At 51.6% G+C, this 16,319-nt stretch overlaps 1 protein-coding gene across 1 annotated transcript; it reads left to right on the top strand.

Moving 5' to 3' along the window:
* The first annotated feature begins 2,018 nt into the window (after positions 1 to 2,018).
* Positions 2,019 to 16,102, top strand: LOC113909802 (cartilage intermediate layer protein). Its single transcript, XM_027571370.2, has 9 exons — positions 2,019 to 2,113; positions 3,624 to 3,786; positions 5,548 to 5,640; positions 6,312 to 6,581; positions 8,065 to 8,244; positions 8,639 to 8,953; positions 9,751 to 9,859; positions 10,544 to 10,701; positions 13,377 to 16,102. Exons 2-9 carry the CDS (start codon positions 3,699 to 3,701, stop codon positions 15,743 to 15,745), a joined length of 3,582 nt encoding a protein of 1,193 aa, XP_027427171.1. The 5' UTR covers positions 2,019 to 2,113; positions 3,624 to 3,698; the 3' UTR covers positions 15,746 to 16,102.
* The last annotated feature ends 217 nt before the right edge of the window (positions 16,103 to 16,319 follow it).

Raw genomic sequence — 16,319 nt, 5'->3', positions numbered from 1 at the left:
GGTGGGAACACTGAGGCCCAGGTCATTGCTTGTCCAAGGTCATACATCAGAATAAGCAATAGAGCCAGTACTAGGCTTTTGAGTCCCAAGTTCCTATTTTTCTCCTGTCCTTTGATCTGGCTATTGCAGTTCAGTCTTTGTCCCCAGACAAGTAGAGTTCTTTTTTAAAAAAAGATTTATTTATTTATTTGAGCGAGAGGGGGCAGGGAGGGGCAGAAAGAGAGGGAGAGAGAGTCTTAAGCAGACTCCGTGCTGAGCATAGAGCCCGACTCAGGGCTTGATCTCATGACCCTGTGATTACGACCTGAGCCGAACTGAGAGTCGGAGGCTTAACCGACTGTGCCACCCAGGTGCCCCAGACTAGTAGAGCTCTTACGGACTTCACTCAGTTCAGATAGCCTTCAAAGCCACGGTGTAGCTACTTCATGATTTGACTCTGACAACAAATTGGACGAGACTGGGGCTGGCTACAGAATCTATGGGCCAAGGGCTAGGGGCTGCAAGGGATACCAGGCTCCAGGAGAAAAAGCAAACCAGATCTGTGCTTTAGGTCAGCTCGCAGGCCATTGCTGCTCAACATCCTTCTTCCATACGCACCCTCTCTCCCAGCAGCCCATGTCTAGGGTGATGCTCAGAGAAACAGAGTTCCTAAACTCAAGCTTACACACACACACACCCTCAGAGACAAAGACACAGACACACACAAGCACACATACACAGCCCTCTGGACGAGGGTCTGCACTCCTCACTAGGAGATCATTACCATGTGAGGCTCATTACTCTGAATGCAAGGACATGATTCCTCCCTTGTGGCCTCCCAGTGCCCAACCTAAAGCCTGCCATGAATAGGAGCTTAATGAGGGTGTATGGAACGAGTGAGCCGACACTTGGTATTAGAGGCCATTGGGACCAGGCCTCCCTCTCCAAGCCCTGGCATGAGGCAGGAAGCCCAGCCTAGGCCCGATGAGCCTGGCACATGAGGGGGGTCCTAGCAGCTCTTGCTGTGGTTGCTAGGACAACCCCTCCCCATCTTCTGCCTCCAGCTGGGACTCTAATGTGGTCCATGAACCATCAATATCACCTGGGAGTTGTTAGGAATACAGTCTCAGGACTCACCTCAGACATACTGAATCAGAAACTCGGTGTGGGGCCCAGCAGTCAGCCCTCCAGGGGATTCTAATGCATGCTAAAGCTATGCATTAGAGTTGGCCGCTGCCTGGGCGGACAGGCAGACTCCTGGGGGCTGCTGGCTGGGCCGCTGCTCAAGTCCAGAAGCCCAGACAGCTGCTTACGCCACCTATGGGTAAGGCTGTGCATGCGCAGTAGGCCCTATACCTGAAGTCAGGCACATACACACGCACACATCTATGACCGTCCGGCAAGGTCACGGAGAGTCTATATGCAGGGCCTCTGGGGTCCAGTGGACATAGACAGGCACCCGCATAGACAGAGCAGGTAGGGGCAGGGAAGAACTGTTCTCACCAGGTGAAATCCTGTGTCCTCTAAATTTCTCTGATGTTCCTGCAGTGGCCAGAGAAGCTGAGTAGTCGCCCAGCTCAGACCAGGCACCCCCAGTTGGGAGACCAGGTGACTTATGTGCCTAAGAGAGTTCGGAGTATGTGCTAACACCAGCAAAGTTCTTTCTCTGTAGGGGCGGGTCAGGGGAATGTGGGGGATCAGCAAGCAAAGCCTAGGCAAGAGCATACACCCCCACCCCCACCCCCTGCCCCCCGCCAGCCATGAAATGCTGCCCAGATGTAGAATAGCCCTTGGCCCCTTCCCAGGGCTGCTCCCAGTGCCCACCCTACCCCTCCATGTGTCTCTCCACTTTGGTCTGTGGAGCCCCAGGCCGCTGCCCACCTGGCCTCTCCCCAGGTCCTGCAGCCTCTCCCCCTAAGGATCTGGAAGTGAAATCCAGGCCTCTGGGAGCTCCAGGGGATGTGGGGAGGGGACAGGGAGGCTGAGCTTCCCTGCGCTCAGATCTGGTTTCGCCGCGCTCCCCCTGGCACACTGCCATGGGCTGAGCCACCAGCTGCGCTATATAAGGCCTGGCCGCTGGACAGGAGAGACGAAGACTTGAACCCCCCAGCTGAGGAGTCCCGCTCAGGACACGGTGAGCTCCACTCCCATTTTCCTCACCCCATGCCTGCATTTCCCTGCCCCGCTCAGCTACTCCTGCCCTCCCCTGATCACCCTGCATCTCCCCCAAAGGAGATCCCCCCCTTTCTGCTTTGAAGTTCTCTCTTTTCCCCCCATTGGTCCAAAGTCCTCCCCGTCCTTCACCTGAGGTCAGGGACTCTCAAATGGTCCCAGTCAGGGTCTGTACCTCTGGGTGTCTGCTTTTTTCTTGCGGTCAGCCAGTCTGCTTTGTCCGAGAGTTCTGAGGAGCGTGGGATGGGGAGCCTAACTAACAGAGCATATGCTGAGGAAACTTCCGTGGCCTGCCAGATGGGAAATGGTTTTTCCACAAGGTGCCTCAGGCCACCTTGGCCTCCCAGACAGTCTCAGACTGGTCTCAGACTGAATGCTGCGTAGCACTCAGCTCCCTGCTCCGAGCCCAGGAGCTTGGGGTAAGACACACGATGGGGACCTTGGGGACCCCCATGCCTCTGTTCCCTTGACTGAGAAAACGGTGGTGGCAGAGCGGGGAGTGGGGGTTGAGGGGGAGGTTAGTAGGCTTAGAGCTAAAAGATCTGCAATGTGGGATTGGTTTATTCTTCTGGGACAGCCAAGTGCTTTTGGATCTTTTTTTTTTTCCGGAAAAAAAGGAATCTCCTCTTTCCCACCACACCCTGGACTTTGGATGTTGAAGGGAGTCACTTTTGAATCTCCAGGAACTGGTCAGATTCCGGGTTGGCCAGAGCTCTGGGGAGAGATAAAAAATGAACAAGAGCCTGGGCCACACCCCCACGGATCTTTGCCTTTATTGTCAGGCCCACTTGTCTCTCCTGGTTCCTACAGCCCCTGACCCATGCTTAGCAGTTATTGGGGAGCCCTAGCTTCACACAGCGTGTCCCCTCTGCTCTCCTTCAGGGAGCTCCTGGCTGTGTAACTCCCAGCCAGGCCCCACCAAACAGGCCAGAAATGTGTTCCAGCTGCAGCCTGTGCACATCTGGGAATGTGTTCATGGAGGTCGTGCATCTGAAGCATCTGTGCCCTCCAGCTTGCACGTCCTGTGAGGGGCCATGGCAGTCAGGGCTGGGCTGCACAGTGTTCATGGGTAGCCCCTTTGTGCAAGAGTGTGAGCCCCACCAAAGGGTAGCGAGACATGCCCCCAAGCCCAGGTCTTAGAAGTGATAAATGAGTCACTCAAGAAGCTGCTGGGAGTAAGCCCAAGCCCCTCCCCATTGACAAGGTACCTCCTCACCCCTGCTCTCCCTTGTGCCCCATCTGGATATGGGGTCCTTGAGCCTGGATCTGAATCCAGGTTTGCCTTATTTGAACTCAAATCCTGAGCCTCTGCACCTCCCAAGCTGCCCAGATTCACAACTGGGGAGGTGTTACCTCCCATGAGACTTTATTCTGTCTACCCATCCACCTCCAATAGGTCAAAAAATAGTTCTGCTCAAGCAGTAAGAGCTGACACAGAAACGTGGAACCTGATAAGCTTTGTTTCTTCGCAGGTCATTGGATCTGAGAAACTTCCCAGGGGACTACGTTCCAAGGGGGTCCCAACTCTGAAGCACCCATCTCCTGCCATGTTTCCCACAGGGCCTGGGGAAAAGATGGTGGGGACCAAGGCCTGGGTGTTCTTCTTTCTGGTCCTGGAAGTCACCTCTGTGTCGGGTATGGGCTAAGTGTCTGCTCTCTCCCAAGCCTCTACTTGTCATAGTGAAGTCATATCTGATCTGAGACCCAACTATGGGCCACAGCAATGGCCTTAAGATCTCAGGCTGGTCTATAGACTTATTAATAATTTATATCCTGCTGTTTTCCCAGAGAATTTGAGATAGTTCCCAATATTAAAACCCACAGGACAGAATCTTTTAAATGAGGAGGGGGATTAGCTGTCACTCAAAGGGAGGAAAAAGGATGAGGGTTATCCCTGCTGGGTGCTAAATTTAGCTCTGAGATTCCTGGCAGTCAAAGCAAAAGGGAATCACAAGGGATCACCGGGTTCTCAGAAGCAGGTTGGGGTGTGATCTGGTTTTAGTTTCATCAAAATTCTTCTCGCTTAAAGCTCAATTTCATTTAGACCATGCAGCCGAATTTCACAGATTCCAGACCCCCTTCTGGTCCCCTCTGACCCCATCCTCTGGTGACCCTGAGTCCCAGAAGGAACAGGTAGAGGGCATATGCCTGGTGCACCTGAGCATCATTGCTCCCAGCCCTGCCCTGTATGCTCTCTTGCATCACCCCTGCCTCTCCTGATTTCTAATGACCTACTCAAGTAGGGCAAAAAATGCTCAAAGCCCTCTTGTAAAGCTGCATGCCCTGCAGCCTTTGTGAGCCCTTGCACAGGAACAAAGCCTGTCTCACCATTTTGCCAAACGCCATGCGCGCCCAGCTCCCACCTTGCCCTTTCCATCCTGACAGCTGCCGTTTGTGAAGATGATTAACATTCAGCCATCTGAGGGGAAATCAGATTAGTTTGATTAAAAAAGCTCCTATCACCCCAATTAAGCAGCAGAGAGAATTCTGATTTAGCTCCTCCCATGAGAATTAATTGCCTTTCAAAGCTTGTCTGCTCTCTGCTCTCCTTCCCCTTCCCCCTTCAGGAGCCCCCAATCCAGCCTCAGATGGGGTGGGGCTGGAAGTTGCTTGTGGCCTGAGGACCCTGTACCCGTCTTTAGGAGTTGTTAACACTTACTCAGCAAACACCGTGTTAGGCATTGCTCTCAGTGGATTTTATGAATGAGCTTATTTAATCTCCGGAATCCTTTGAGGCAAGAACTATTCTTATCCTCATTTTATGATGAGGGAACAGGGGTCAAATGAGTAAAGTATCTGGCTCAAGATCAAACAGGACATGGCAGAGCCTCTGGAACTCACACTCTCAATCTCTGTATACTTCAGGGATGTTTACTTGGGCCACCTCATGAAATTCTCACACCAAGTGGACCACCATCCTCTGAGGTGGGAATTAATATCTCCATTTTATAGATGAGGAAAATAAGGCTCCATTCTGCCAAGAAGGACAGGCCCAGATCCTAACATAGGAGCCCCAGCCCACTGGTGGCTCAGCAGCATCTGATGATCCATTTTTAGAACAAGAGCAATAAGACAACTACATCTGCTGAGCATGCACTCGCTCCATGCCAGGTCTCTTTACATTCACTATCACCCTGAATAGGCACCGGAACCCTACAATGTAGCAATTGTTAATGCAGCCCTGTGTTTTGGGAAACACAATTAGAAGAATAAAGCTTCCGTGAGGTTGCACAGCTAGGTAGTGGCAGAGTGGAGATTTGAACCCATGTCCAGTGCTCATGCTACCACCACCACATCGCCTGCTTCCCTGCATCTTGAAAGGTTGGGGTAGCAGGATGCTGCTGGGCCCTTGTAACTAACAGTCCTGGCCTCTCACTTTCTCCTCCTTGCCCTCAGGGAGGCAGACGATGCTCACCCAGTCCGTAAGAAGAGTCCAGCCTGGGAGGAGGACCTCCAGTATCTTTGCCAAGCCTGTTGACTCTCTGGAAAGTGAGTTGTGGCTGGAACAGGGAGGATCAAGAGAGGGGTTCTTTACTGAGCTTGCTGGGAGAATCTCTGAAGCCAGGGCACAGTGTCCTGGTTTCCATGGAAACCCACTTTTACAAGGCATTTAACCTACATCTCTGTCCAGGCAGATAGACCTAGGAAATAGGACAGCTTAGAATGTGAAGCTGCCTGACATATTCAGGAATGCTATAGAGCTTGCTGGGGCCAGAGCACAGGCTGGTGGGAGATGGGGTGGGGGGGGGGATGGGGATGGAGAGATAGCCGGGGCCAGCTCACCAGCTCACCCTCAATGCCTGGCTAAGGGATTTAAAGCTGGTGAGTGGTGGGGTCCAAGCCACCCGGAGAAAGCTCACCCTGACTGCAGTGTCGGGGAGGGGTGGGGGTGGGAAGAGGGAAACTTGGAAGTAGAGAGACCAGGCAGGGAGTTACTGGCATGGTAGAGCCAGGCTGCTGAGAGCTTTAATGGAGTGGCGGGAGCAGAAGGTTAAAAGGCTGGAGGGATGCTGGAGAGATAGATGCGACAGCATCTGAGACCAATGGAGGTGGGTGAGAGGTATTGGGAGTGAGTCCCAGGAGTTAAGCAGAAAAGAAGGATGGAGCTCCCCTTGAGGCTCTGGGGCCTGGCTCCTCCCTGACCTGCCTCTACCTCTCAGGTCCTGGTGAGTGGACAACATGGTTCAACATCGACCACCCAGGGGGGCAGGGTGACTATGAGCGGCTGGATGCCATTCAATTCTACTATGGGGACCGTGTGTGTGCTCGGCCCCTGCGGCTAGAGGCTCGGACCACCGACTGGATGCCTGCGGGCAGCACTGGCCAGGTGGTCCATGGCAGTCTCCGTGAGGGCTTCTGGTGCCTCAACAGGGAGCAGCGGCCTGGCCAGAACTGCTCCAATTACACCGTGCGCTTCCTCTGCCCACCAGGTGAGCCCGGACAGTCCCTGAGCCCCTGCCTCCCACCAGCCTCGGCACAGGGAGAGGCCAGGATTGGCAGCTGGCCACGGGAACTCTGGATATCACACACATGCACAGGCTTTGACTCCCTCAGAGAAACACATTAATGTCATGAGAGCCATGATCTTCCCAAGAATGTTCTGTGCCAATGGGTACTTTCTGTTCAACCCATTTATTGAGTGTGAGTGGCAAGGAGGTGAAGACCACAGGCTCCGGAGTTGGGCTGCTTGCGTTTGAATCTTGGGCCTACCATCTGAACTGTGTTCCTTAGGCAAATTTTCTTTTTTTTTAAATTCAATTTTATTATTATTTTTTAAAGATTTTATTTATTTATTTGAGAGGGAGAATGAGCGGTGGGGAGGGGCAGAGGGAGAGGGAGAAGCAGGCTCCCTGCAGGAAGCCTGATGCAGATCCCAGGACCCAGATCAGGAGTGGAAGGAAGATGCTCAACTGACTGAGCCACCCAGGCACCCCTTAGGCAAATTTTTTGAAGCTCTCTGAGCCTCAGGTTTCTCACCAATAGAACAGGTAAAAAAATTAGTAAATATGAATACACCTTGATGTGGGTTATTATGAGAATTAAATGAGACAATGGATGTAGCGGGTTTAACCCAGGTGAACATTCACTCAGTGTTAGTTTCTATTATTGCCCTTATGTGCCAGACACTGGGCTCGTTATAGTCATTACTCAGTCTTTATAACTGACCTGTGAGGAATCTCCATTTTGACAAGTTACTCCAGGCCTGGAGAGGTTAGGTAATTTCTCACGATTCTGCAGCTGAGAAGTGGGGAGCTGGAATTTGAACTCACATCGGTGTTTACAGAGTCCAAGAGTTCATGCACGACATCCTCCCTCTCCACATAGGATAATACAGATCCAGCTGCAAGACTGTCCACTTCTCAGACGGTCACCCTCCCTTTCTGGGTGGGTGCGCACAGCCTGACCCCGCAGGCCCAGGTGGCAGTGGTGGTCATCCAGAGTGGGAGCTCAGGCTGGGCAAGGTCGGAGGTCCCCATTCCTGCACACAGGCCTCAGAGCAGAGGTGAGGGGGTGGGGAAGCGTGAGGTCTGAGTCACTGAGGTCCCGGACCCTGACTGGGACGGAGCCCTTTCACAGGAACATATGACTGTTTCCACACTGATGGGGCGGGAAGATGGTGCTATCCCTGCACATCCTAGGACAGCATATCCAGGTCCCAGTGCTTGGCCAGCAAGTCCCTCTAAGAGCCACCCCTGGCCCATCTGGTACCTCTGTGCAAATTAGAGACACCACTTCCTCAGGACTCTTGACTTTCATCTGTTGGAAAAGTCATTGCAGTAAATATAAATATCAATGATGTCTCTGATGTGAACAGAGACCCTGTCTCTCTGAGATAAAACAGCCTCAGGGGCAGATTTCCTGACAGAGTTCCCTCGGGAGGCAAGTCAGACCATCCGCTGATCCTCTTTGCAGGGTCCCTGCGCCAAGACACAGAGCGCATCTGGAGCCCATGGTCTCGCTGGAGCAAGTGTTCTGCTGCTTGTGGTCACACTGGAGTCCAGACCCGAACACGCACCTGCTTGGCAGAGACTGTTTCACTCTGCAATGAGGCCTCTGAGGAGGGCCGACTCTGCATGGACCAGGCCTGTACAGGTACTACTCTTGCTGGGAAGGCATGCAACTGAGCTGAACCAGCCTAGAAGGATAGGGCAGAGGGTCAGACTGAGAATGATTCATTCATTCATTCATTCATTCACCAAGTATTAAATAAGCATCTGTTATGTGCTCTGATGGGGGATGTAGAGGATAATGTGGGAGCACAGAGCAGGGTCAATTTTAACTTAGGGGAATCAAGGATGGCTTCCTGGAGGAAGTGTCCTGGGCTAAGTCTTGAAGGATGAACAGGAATTAGTCATGCAGGCTGATAAGGAAAGGTAACAAAGACCTAAGGGGGAGGGGAAGCGTATGTGAGTCCATAGGCTGAGATGTGCCTGAAGGAGAGCCAGAATCCACATAAGCCCTCCTGATGTGGCCCCTTCTTCCACAGCCTGTGACCTGACCTGCCCCATGGGCCAGGTGAATGCTGACTGTGATGCCTGCATGTGCCAGGACTTCATGCTACACGGAGCTGTCTCCCTCCCTGGGGGTGCCCCAGCCTCAGGGGCCACTGTCTACCTGCTGACTAAGACGCCTAAGCCACTGACCAAGACAGACAGCAATGGGAGGTTCCGAATCCCTGGCTTGTGCCCTGATGGCAAAAGCATTCTGAAGATCACAAAGGCCAAGTTTGCCCCCATCATGCTCACGATGCCCAGGACTAGCCTAAAAACAGCCACTGTCAATGCAGAGTTCATGAGGGCAGGTACTGTTCTCCGGGGAAGGGCTGGGCAGGAAGGCTAGGCTTTTAAATAAAGGGATCATAGTGTTAAGAGCTGGCTTTGCAGCTTACAGAGCAAATTCCCAAATCCTTACCATGACCCACAAGGCTCTACATCATCTGGCTCCCCCATACTTCTCTGTTCTCCTCTTCCATTACTTTCCCTTCCATCCCCACTGTGAGTCACTCTACTCCAGCCAGAATAGCCTCCTATCTGTTCCTCAGACATGCAGGCACACACACTCCTGCCTCAGGGCCCTTGCACTTGCTATATCTGCTGCTTGGAGTATTCTTCCCACAGATGTTGACAGGGCTTGCTCTCTCAAGTGTATGAATTCTTTCCTGGCCACCTTATCTAAAATAGTCAATTATAATACATTATGAGATTTGGAGTTTATAGAGAGGCTGGGGGAATCCAGAAATGGTGCAGAATAGCCAGCATATTCTGCTGGAGGCAACAGAATGGGAGTATTGCACTATTCAAAACAGCCAGCTCTGTCCCAAAGGCAATGCTTAGGAATCTTGGCTTGCACAAGGTCCCCTTGGTTCTTTACCGCCCCACCCAAATGCTGCTTGAGAGGCTGCAGAAGCTGATCCTAGGCCGAGGGTGTGGAGTGGGTGGACTCCATTCTGGACCACTTCCGTTAGAGAGGAGCTAGGAGTGGGAGGAGGCGTAAAGTCATACAATTTTAACACACGCCAAAAAACTTGAGGGAACAAGGCTCTAGACTATCTGCCACAGAGAAAAAAAACAAATCACCATTTCTTGTCTCCTGTCCCAGGGACTCCATACATTGTGATGAACCCAGAGACAAAAGCACGGAGAGCTGGGCAGAGTGTGTCCCTATGCTGTAAGGCCACGGGGAAGCCCAGTCCAGACAAGTATTTCTGGTGAGTGTTCTGCCAGTTTCCTTGCCAAGTCTTCCTGGGGACCAGACGTTTCTTACATTGGGTCTGGACTTATTAATCATAACAATAACCAACAGGATAAAGTTATTAGGAAGGCCTTAGCACAGAGCCCACAGGTTGGCATTTATAAGTGGGAGCCAGTGGGGTTGAGGCCACCCCATCAACCAGCCAGCCCTGTTATTATCTTCTTGCCGCTGGGGTCCCCACAGAGCAGCTCTGGTCTCAGGGTCCTGACTTGGATATCCTTGGGACACAGAACAAGGTTCCCCAGCCCTGCTTCCCCTCCCAAAAGCACACAAGGTCAGAGTTCCCGAGGGCTGAGTCCTCTAGCCTTCACAGATATTTATTTCACAGCCATTGTCTTGTCTGATGCTCTAGCAATTCTGTGAAGTCAGCTAGGGAATCACAGACCAGGAGGCTAAAGCTCAGAGAGGTGAGATGATTTGTCCAAGGATCCACAGCCAGGTAGTAGTGAGGCTGGGACTCAGAATGAAGTCCCTTGACTCCCAGGCCAGTCAATGCTCTTGGATGAGCTAAATCACAGGTGGTGTTAGCATCTGCAGGGCCCCAGGCATCATCTGCCTCCCTGGCAGCTGGCTCCTGGCCCTCTCCCCAGGGGTACCTGCTTTCCCACCATCCCCTCAGGCTCTGCTCCATTCCTTGCAGGTACCACAATGACACGCTGCTGGACCCCTCCCTCTACAAGCATGAGAGTAAGCTGGTGCTAAGGAACCTGCAACAGGACCAGGCTGGCGAGTACTTCTGCAAGGCACAGAGTGACGCTGGGGCTATGAAGTCGCAGGTGGCCCAGCTGACTGTCATAGGTAAGCCTGTCAGCGTCCCCGCGTGTGCCACAGGGCCGGGGGAGCACCCAAGTGGCCATATCTGGGCAGTAAAAGCTCGGGCTTTTCTGTGCTGTGCACAGTGCTATGCCCTCTAGGATACAAAGATCTCACAGTCCTGAATCCTACCCTCACGGAGCTGCCAGTCCAAGAGGGTGAAACAGAAATAAGAGACAAATAAGTAGAGATAGAAAAATGCACTGAAACAGGAGATAAGATGAGACACAGAGGAGCGCCTGGGTGGCTCAGTCCTCAGGCGTTTGCCTTTGGCTCAGATCATGATCCCAGGGTCCTGGGATCGAGCCCCGCATCAGGCTCCCTGCTCGGTGGGAAGCCTGCTTCTTCCTCTCCAACTCTCCCTGCTTGTGTTCCCTCTCTCGCTGTGTCTCTATCTGTCAAATAAATAAATAAAATCTTTAAAAAAAAGAAAAAGAAAAAGATGAGACACAGAGACCTTTCAGTGTGAGTGAACTTGGATGACTGCTTGAGGGGTCAGCTTTTCAGCTGGAATTTAAATAGCGGGTCACAGCCTTGGCTACTCATTGGGATCACCTGCTGAATTTTTTAAAATACTGATGACTAGGTCTTACCTCCACAGAGTCTGATGTCATGGGTTTGGCATATGGTCTAGGCATGCACAGATTAAAATCTCCCCCAGGTGATTCTAATTTGCAGCCAATGTTGTGAAACCCTGGCCTTGAAAAATGGCCAAGGACTGTGTGTATGGAGGTCTAGAGGGCTGGCCCCTCTGGATTGAGGGGCCAGCATGAGCTAAGGTTTACAGAAAAGGGTGACCTGATTAGAGCTGGCTTTAAGAAGTGATCTGGAGGGGGAGAGACTCGAGGCCAAGACCAATCAGGAACCTGTACTTGCAAAGTGGGGGGTGGGAGGGCAGGGAGGAGGAGATCTTAATAGTTGGCCTAGGGGCGCCTGGGTGGTTTAATGGGTTGGGTGTCTGCCTTCCACTCAGGTAATGATCCTGGAGTCCTGGGATCGAGCCCTGCCTCTGGTTCCCTGCTCTGTGGGGAGTCTGCTTCTCCTTCTCCCTCTGCCCCTCCCTCCTGTTCATGTTCTCTCTTGCTCTCTCTCTCAAATAAAATAATAATAATAATAATAATAATAATAATTGGCCTAAATAAAACTAAACAAAAGGCAGGAGAGAGAAAATTTATTGGAAGAATTCTGGAATATTTCATGGACTCCGAGAACACTGAGCACAAGACCTCAGGGCAGACAGGACACAGGGCACTGGGGCTACTGGAGAGGAGATGTGGAGCCCTCTCCACAGTGGTTCCCAATCCGTAAAACCAATGTTCCCACCTGTGACAGTTATCTGTAACACTGCCTTACCATTCTGAAGTCAAACTGATAGACAATAACTACATATAATTTCTAAATACATGTGCCCATGGTCCGAACTATAACATAAAGAAAAAAGAAAGTAACTCTAATTCAAAACACTGTATATATTTCAGACAGTGTATATATTTCAACGCGTAAATGTTTTTGGCATAACAACATGAGAAGGCTAACCCAGAGGTCAGACACTTGCACTTAAATCCAGTCACCATGAATAGAACAACTACAAATCCTGATGGATACAGGAGTATAATATTGGTGGTTCACATTCCTTAGGTAATGCTGCTGCAGGTACGCAGTTTTCCTGAGACAAGGAACAATTCTTGGTATAGTTCCAAGCTAAACCAAGCACAATCTTATTTATATGGCAGTTGCGTTCTTTAAAAATTCAACGTATGGTTAAAGCCACATAAAAAAGAGTAGGCTCTATTCATTTGAAACAGGTTTTCCACCTACATGACTATCTGCTGGGATACATGAACTTCATGCAGACAAATTTGCATGCAAATTCTTCATGCAGAGCAGTGCCAGGCCCTCGCAGGACAAAGGGCAGCAAGGCCCAGCCCCCACCCCACCCACTCTCAATTTTAGTGGTAACTCAAAACACTCTCACAAATTTTCAAGACCCCTCTACTGAGAACCATGATTCTAATGGTCTCAGTAACCAACTCCCTTTCCATATATATAAAATGGGATTAATAATAACTATTCCAGGGACACCTGGGTGGTTCAGTCGGTTAAGCATCTGCCTTCAGCTCGGGTCATGATCCCAGGGTCCTGGGATTGAGTCCCAATTGGGCTCCTTGCTCAGCGGGGAGCCTGCTTCTCCCTCTGCCTGCCACTCCCCCTGCTTTGTGCTCTCTCTCTCTCTCTCTGACAAATAAATAAATACAATCTTTTTAAAAAATGATAGGGGCGCCTGGGTGGCTCAGTCGTTAAGCATCTGCCTTCGGCTCAGGTCATGATTTCAAGGTCCTGGGATCGAGCCCCACATTGGGCTCCCTGCTCAGCAGGAACCCTGCTTCTCCCTCTCCCACACACCCTGCTTGTGTTCCTTCTTTCGCTTCGTCTCTCTCTGTCAAATAAATAAATAAAATCTTTAAAAAAATAAAATAAAATAAAAAATGATTAAAAAAAAATGGCTATTCCCTCTCCTTCAGAAGAGTTCTGTGAGAATCAGGATCATGGATATGCAAGTACTTTGAAAACCATAAAGCCCTCCAGAGAGGTGAGGTAAAGGTACCCTTTTGTGTAGGACACGAACTTACTTTTAATATTCACACTGTTTCCCTCCACAGCCGCTCATGAGACTCCTTGCAATCCAACCCCTGAGAGCTACCTTATCCGGCTGCCCCATGATTGCTTCCAGAATGCCACCAACTCCTTCTACTATGACGTGGGCCATTGCCCTGTCAAGACCTGTGCAGGGCAGCAGGATAATGGGATCAGGTGCCGGGATGCTGTGGAGCACTGCTGTGGCATCTCCAAAACTGAGGAGAGGGAGATCCAATGCAGCGGGTACACCCTGCCCACCAAGGTGGCCATGGAGTGCAGCTGTCTGCGGTGTACGGAGACCCGGAGTATTGTGCGTGGCCGCGTCAGTGCTGCTGACAATGGGGAACCCATGCGCTTTGGCCACGTGTACATGGGGAACAACCGTGTGAGCATGACTGGCTACAAAGGCACTTTCACCCTCCATGTTCCCCAGGACACGGAGAGGTTGGTGCTCACATTTGTGGACAGGATGCAGAAGTTCGTCAACACCACTAAAGTGCTGCCCTTCAACAAGAAGGGGAGTGCGGTGTTCCATGAGATCAAGATGCTTCGGAAGAAAGAGCCCATCACCTTGGAGGCCATGGACACCAACATTATCCCCCTAGGGGAGGTGGCTGGAGAAGACCCTATGGCTGAGCTGGAGATCCCATCCAAGAGTTTCTACAGGCAGAATGGGGAGCCCTACACAGGAAAAGTAAAGGCCAGTGTGACCTTCCTGGATCCCCGGAATATTTCCACAGCCATGGCTGCCCAGAGTGACCTGAACTTCATCAATGATGAAGGAGACACCTTCCCCCTTCGGACATATGGTATGTTCTCTGTGGACTTCACAGACGAGGCCACCTCAGAGTCACTTAATGTTGGCAAGGTGAAGGTCCACCTTGACTCAACCCAGGTCAAGATGCCAGAACATGTGCCCACAATGAAACTCTGGTCGCTCAACCCAGACACAGGGTTGTGGGAGGAGGAAGGTGACTTCAGTTTTGAAAGACAAAGGCGGGGCAAAAGGGAAGAGAGAACCTTCCTGGTGGGCAATATGGAGATCCGTGAACGGAGGCTCTTTAATCTGGATGTCCCAGAAAGCAGGAGGTGCTTTATCAAGGTTAGGGCCTACAGGAGTGAGAGGTTCCTGCCAAGTGAGCAGATCCAGGGGGTTGTGGTCTCTGTGATCAACCTGGAGCCCGGGACTGGCTTCTCATCCAACCCCAGGGCCTGGGGCCGCTTTGACAGTGTCATCACTGGGCCCAATGGGGCCTGTCTGCCTGCCTTCTGTGATGACCAGTCCCCTGATGCCTATTCTGCCTATGTCTTGGCAAGCCTGGCTGGGGAAGAACTGGAAGCAGTACAGTCTTCTCCTAAATTCAACCCAAATGCAATTGGTGTCCCTCAGCCCTATCTCAATAAGCTCAAATACCGTCGGACAGATCATGAGGACCCACAGGTGAAGAAGACAGCTTTCCAGATCAGCATGGCCAAGCCAAGGCCCAATTCAGCTGAGGAGGGCAATGGGCCCATCTATGCCTTTGAGAACCTCCAGGCATGTGAGGAGGCACCACCCAGTGCTGCCCACTTCCGGTTCTACCAGATTGAGGGGGATCGGTATGACTACAACACTGTCCCCTTCAACGAGGATGACCCTATGAGCTGGACTGAAGACTACCTGGCATGGTGGCCCAAGCCAATGGAGTTCAGGGCCTGCTACATCAAGGTGAAGATCGTGGGGCCAGTGGAGGTGAACGTGCGATCCCACAACATGGGGGGCACCCACCGGCAGACAGTGGGGAAGCTGTATGGAATCCGGGATGTGAAGAGCACACGAGACAGGGACCAGCCCAATGTCTCATCTGCCTGTTTAGAGTTCAAGTGCAGTGGGATGCTCTATGACCAGGACCGTGTGGACCGCACACTGGTGAAGGTCATCCCTCAGGGCAGCTGCCATCGAACCAGTGTAAACTCCATGCTTCACGAGTACCTGGTCAACCACCTACCACTAGCAGTCAACAATGACACCAGTGAGTACACCATGCTAGCACCCCTGGATCCACTGGGCCACAACTATGGCATCTATACTGTCACTGACCAGGACCCTCACACGGCCAAGGAGATTGCACTTGGCCGGTGCTTTGATGGCACATCCGATGGCTCCTCCAGAGTCATGAAGAGCAACGTGGGAGTGGCCCTCACCTTCAACTGCGTAGAGAGGCAGGTGGGCCGCCAGAGTGCCTTCCAGTACCTCCAAAGCCCCCCTGCTCGGCCCCCTGCCACAAACACTGTCAGAGGAAGGGTGGCCTCACGGAGACAGCAACGGGCTAGTAGGCGTGGCCAGCGCCAGCGCCAGGCAGGGGCCTCTCTGAGGTTTCCTGGGGTTTCTCCGCAGCCTCTGAGCAACTAAGTCTCTTGGTACTTTTCTTCCCCCACCTCATGCAACAGCCATTGTGAGACTGATGCATAAACTGTCACTTGGTTAATTTAAGCACATCTGTTCTGGTGCAGTTTGCTTGTTTGTTTCTTCATGCCTTTATTTACTGTCTTTATCCCATGATACTAATAGGCACGTTGCTCCCCCCCCAAATGTCAAAATAAAGTCTTTTTGTCCTGTTTACAAGAAACACAAGAAATTAGTCATTGGTAAAGTCTATGGCCATCAACGAAAATGTACTTCCTTCTCTTTTTGCAGGGTTTTGCTCACTTCTACAATAATGATAACCTGGGGGTGCCTGGGTGGCTCAGTTGTTAAGCGTCTGCCTTCAGCTCGGGTCATGATCCCAGGGTCCTGGGTTTGAGCCCCATATCGGGCTCCCTGCTCAGCAGGAGGCCTGCTTCTCCCTCTCTCCCTCTCCGAACTTGTGTTCCCTCTCTCGCTGTGTCTCTCTCTGTCAAATAAATAAAATCTTAAAAAAAAAAAATGATAACCTGATGTTAAAGACCAAGTAACCAATATAAGGCATATTTCTTGGCCTTGGTCT

This window comes from Zalophus californianus, chromosome 6 (genome assembly GCF_009762305.2).
Source record: "Zalophus californianus isolate mZalCal1 chromosome 6, mZalCal1.pri.v2, whole genome shotgun sequence".
NCBI classification, from domain to species: domain Eukaryota; kingdom Metazoa; phylum Chordata; class Mammalia; order Carnivora; family Otariidae; genus Zalophus; species Zalophus californianus.
This window is presented reverse-complemented; position numbering and strand designations above follow the sequence as displayed.

What these genes read in the sequence shown, in the direction of transcription:
- LOC113909802 (XM_027571370.2), top strand. Translation starts at nt 3,699, where the DNA reads ATGTTTCCCACAGGGCCTGGGGAAAAGATGGTGGGGACCAAGGCCTGG. An exon ending in GCGCTTCCTCTGCCCACCAG is followed by an intron (nt 6,582 to 8,064) that starts GTGAGCCCGGAC and finishes TCCTCTTTGCAG; the next exon opens with GGTCCCTGCGCCAAGACACA. An exon ending in GGCCCAGCTGACTGTCATAG is followed by an intron (nt 10,702 to 13,376) that starts GTAAGCCTGTCA and finishes TTCCCTCCACAG; the next exon opens with CCGCTCATGAGACTCCTTGC.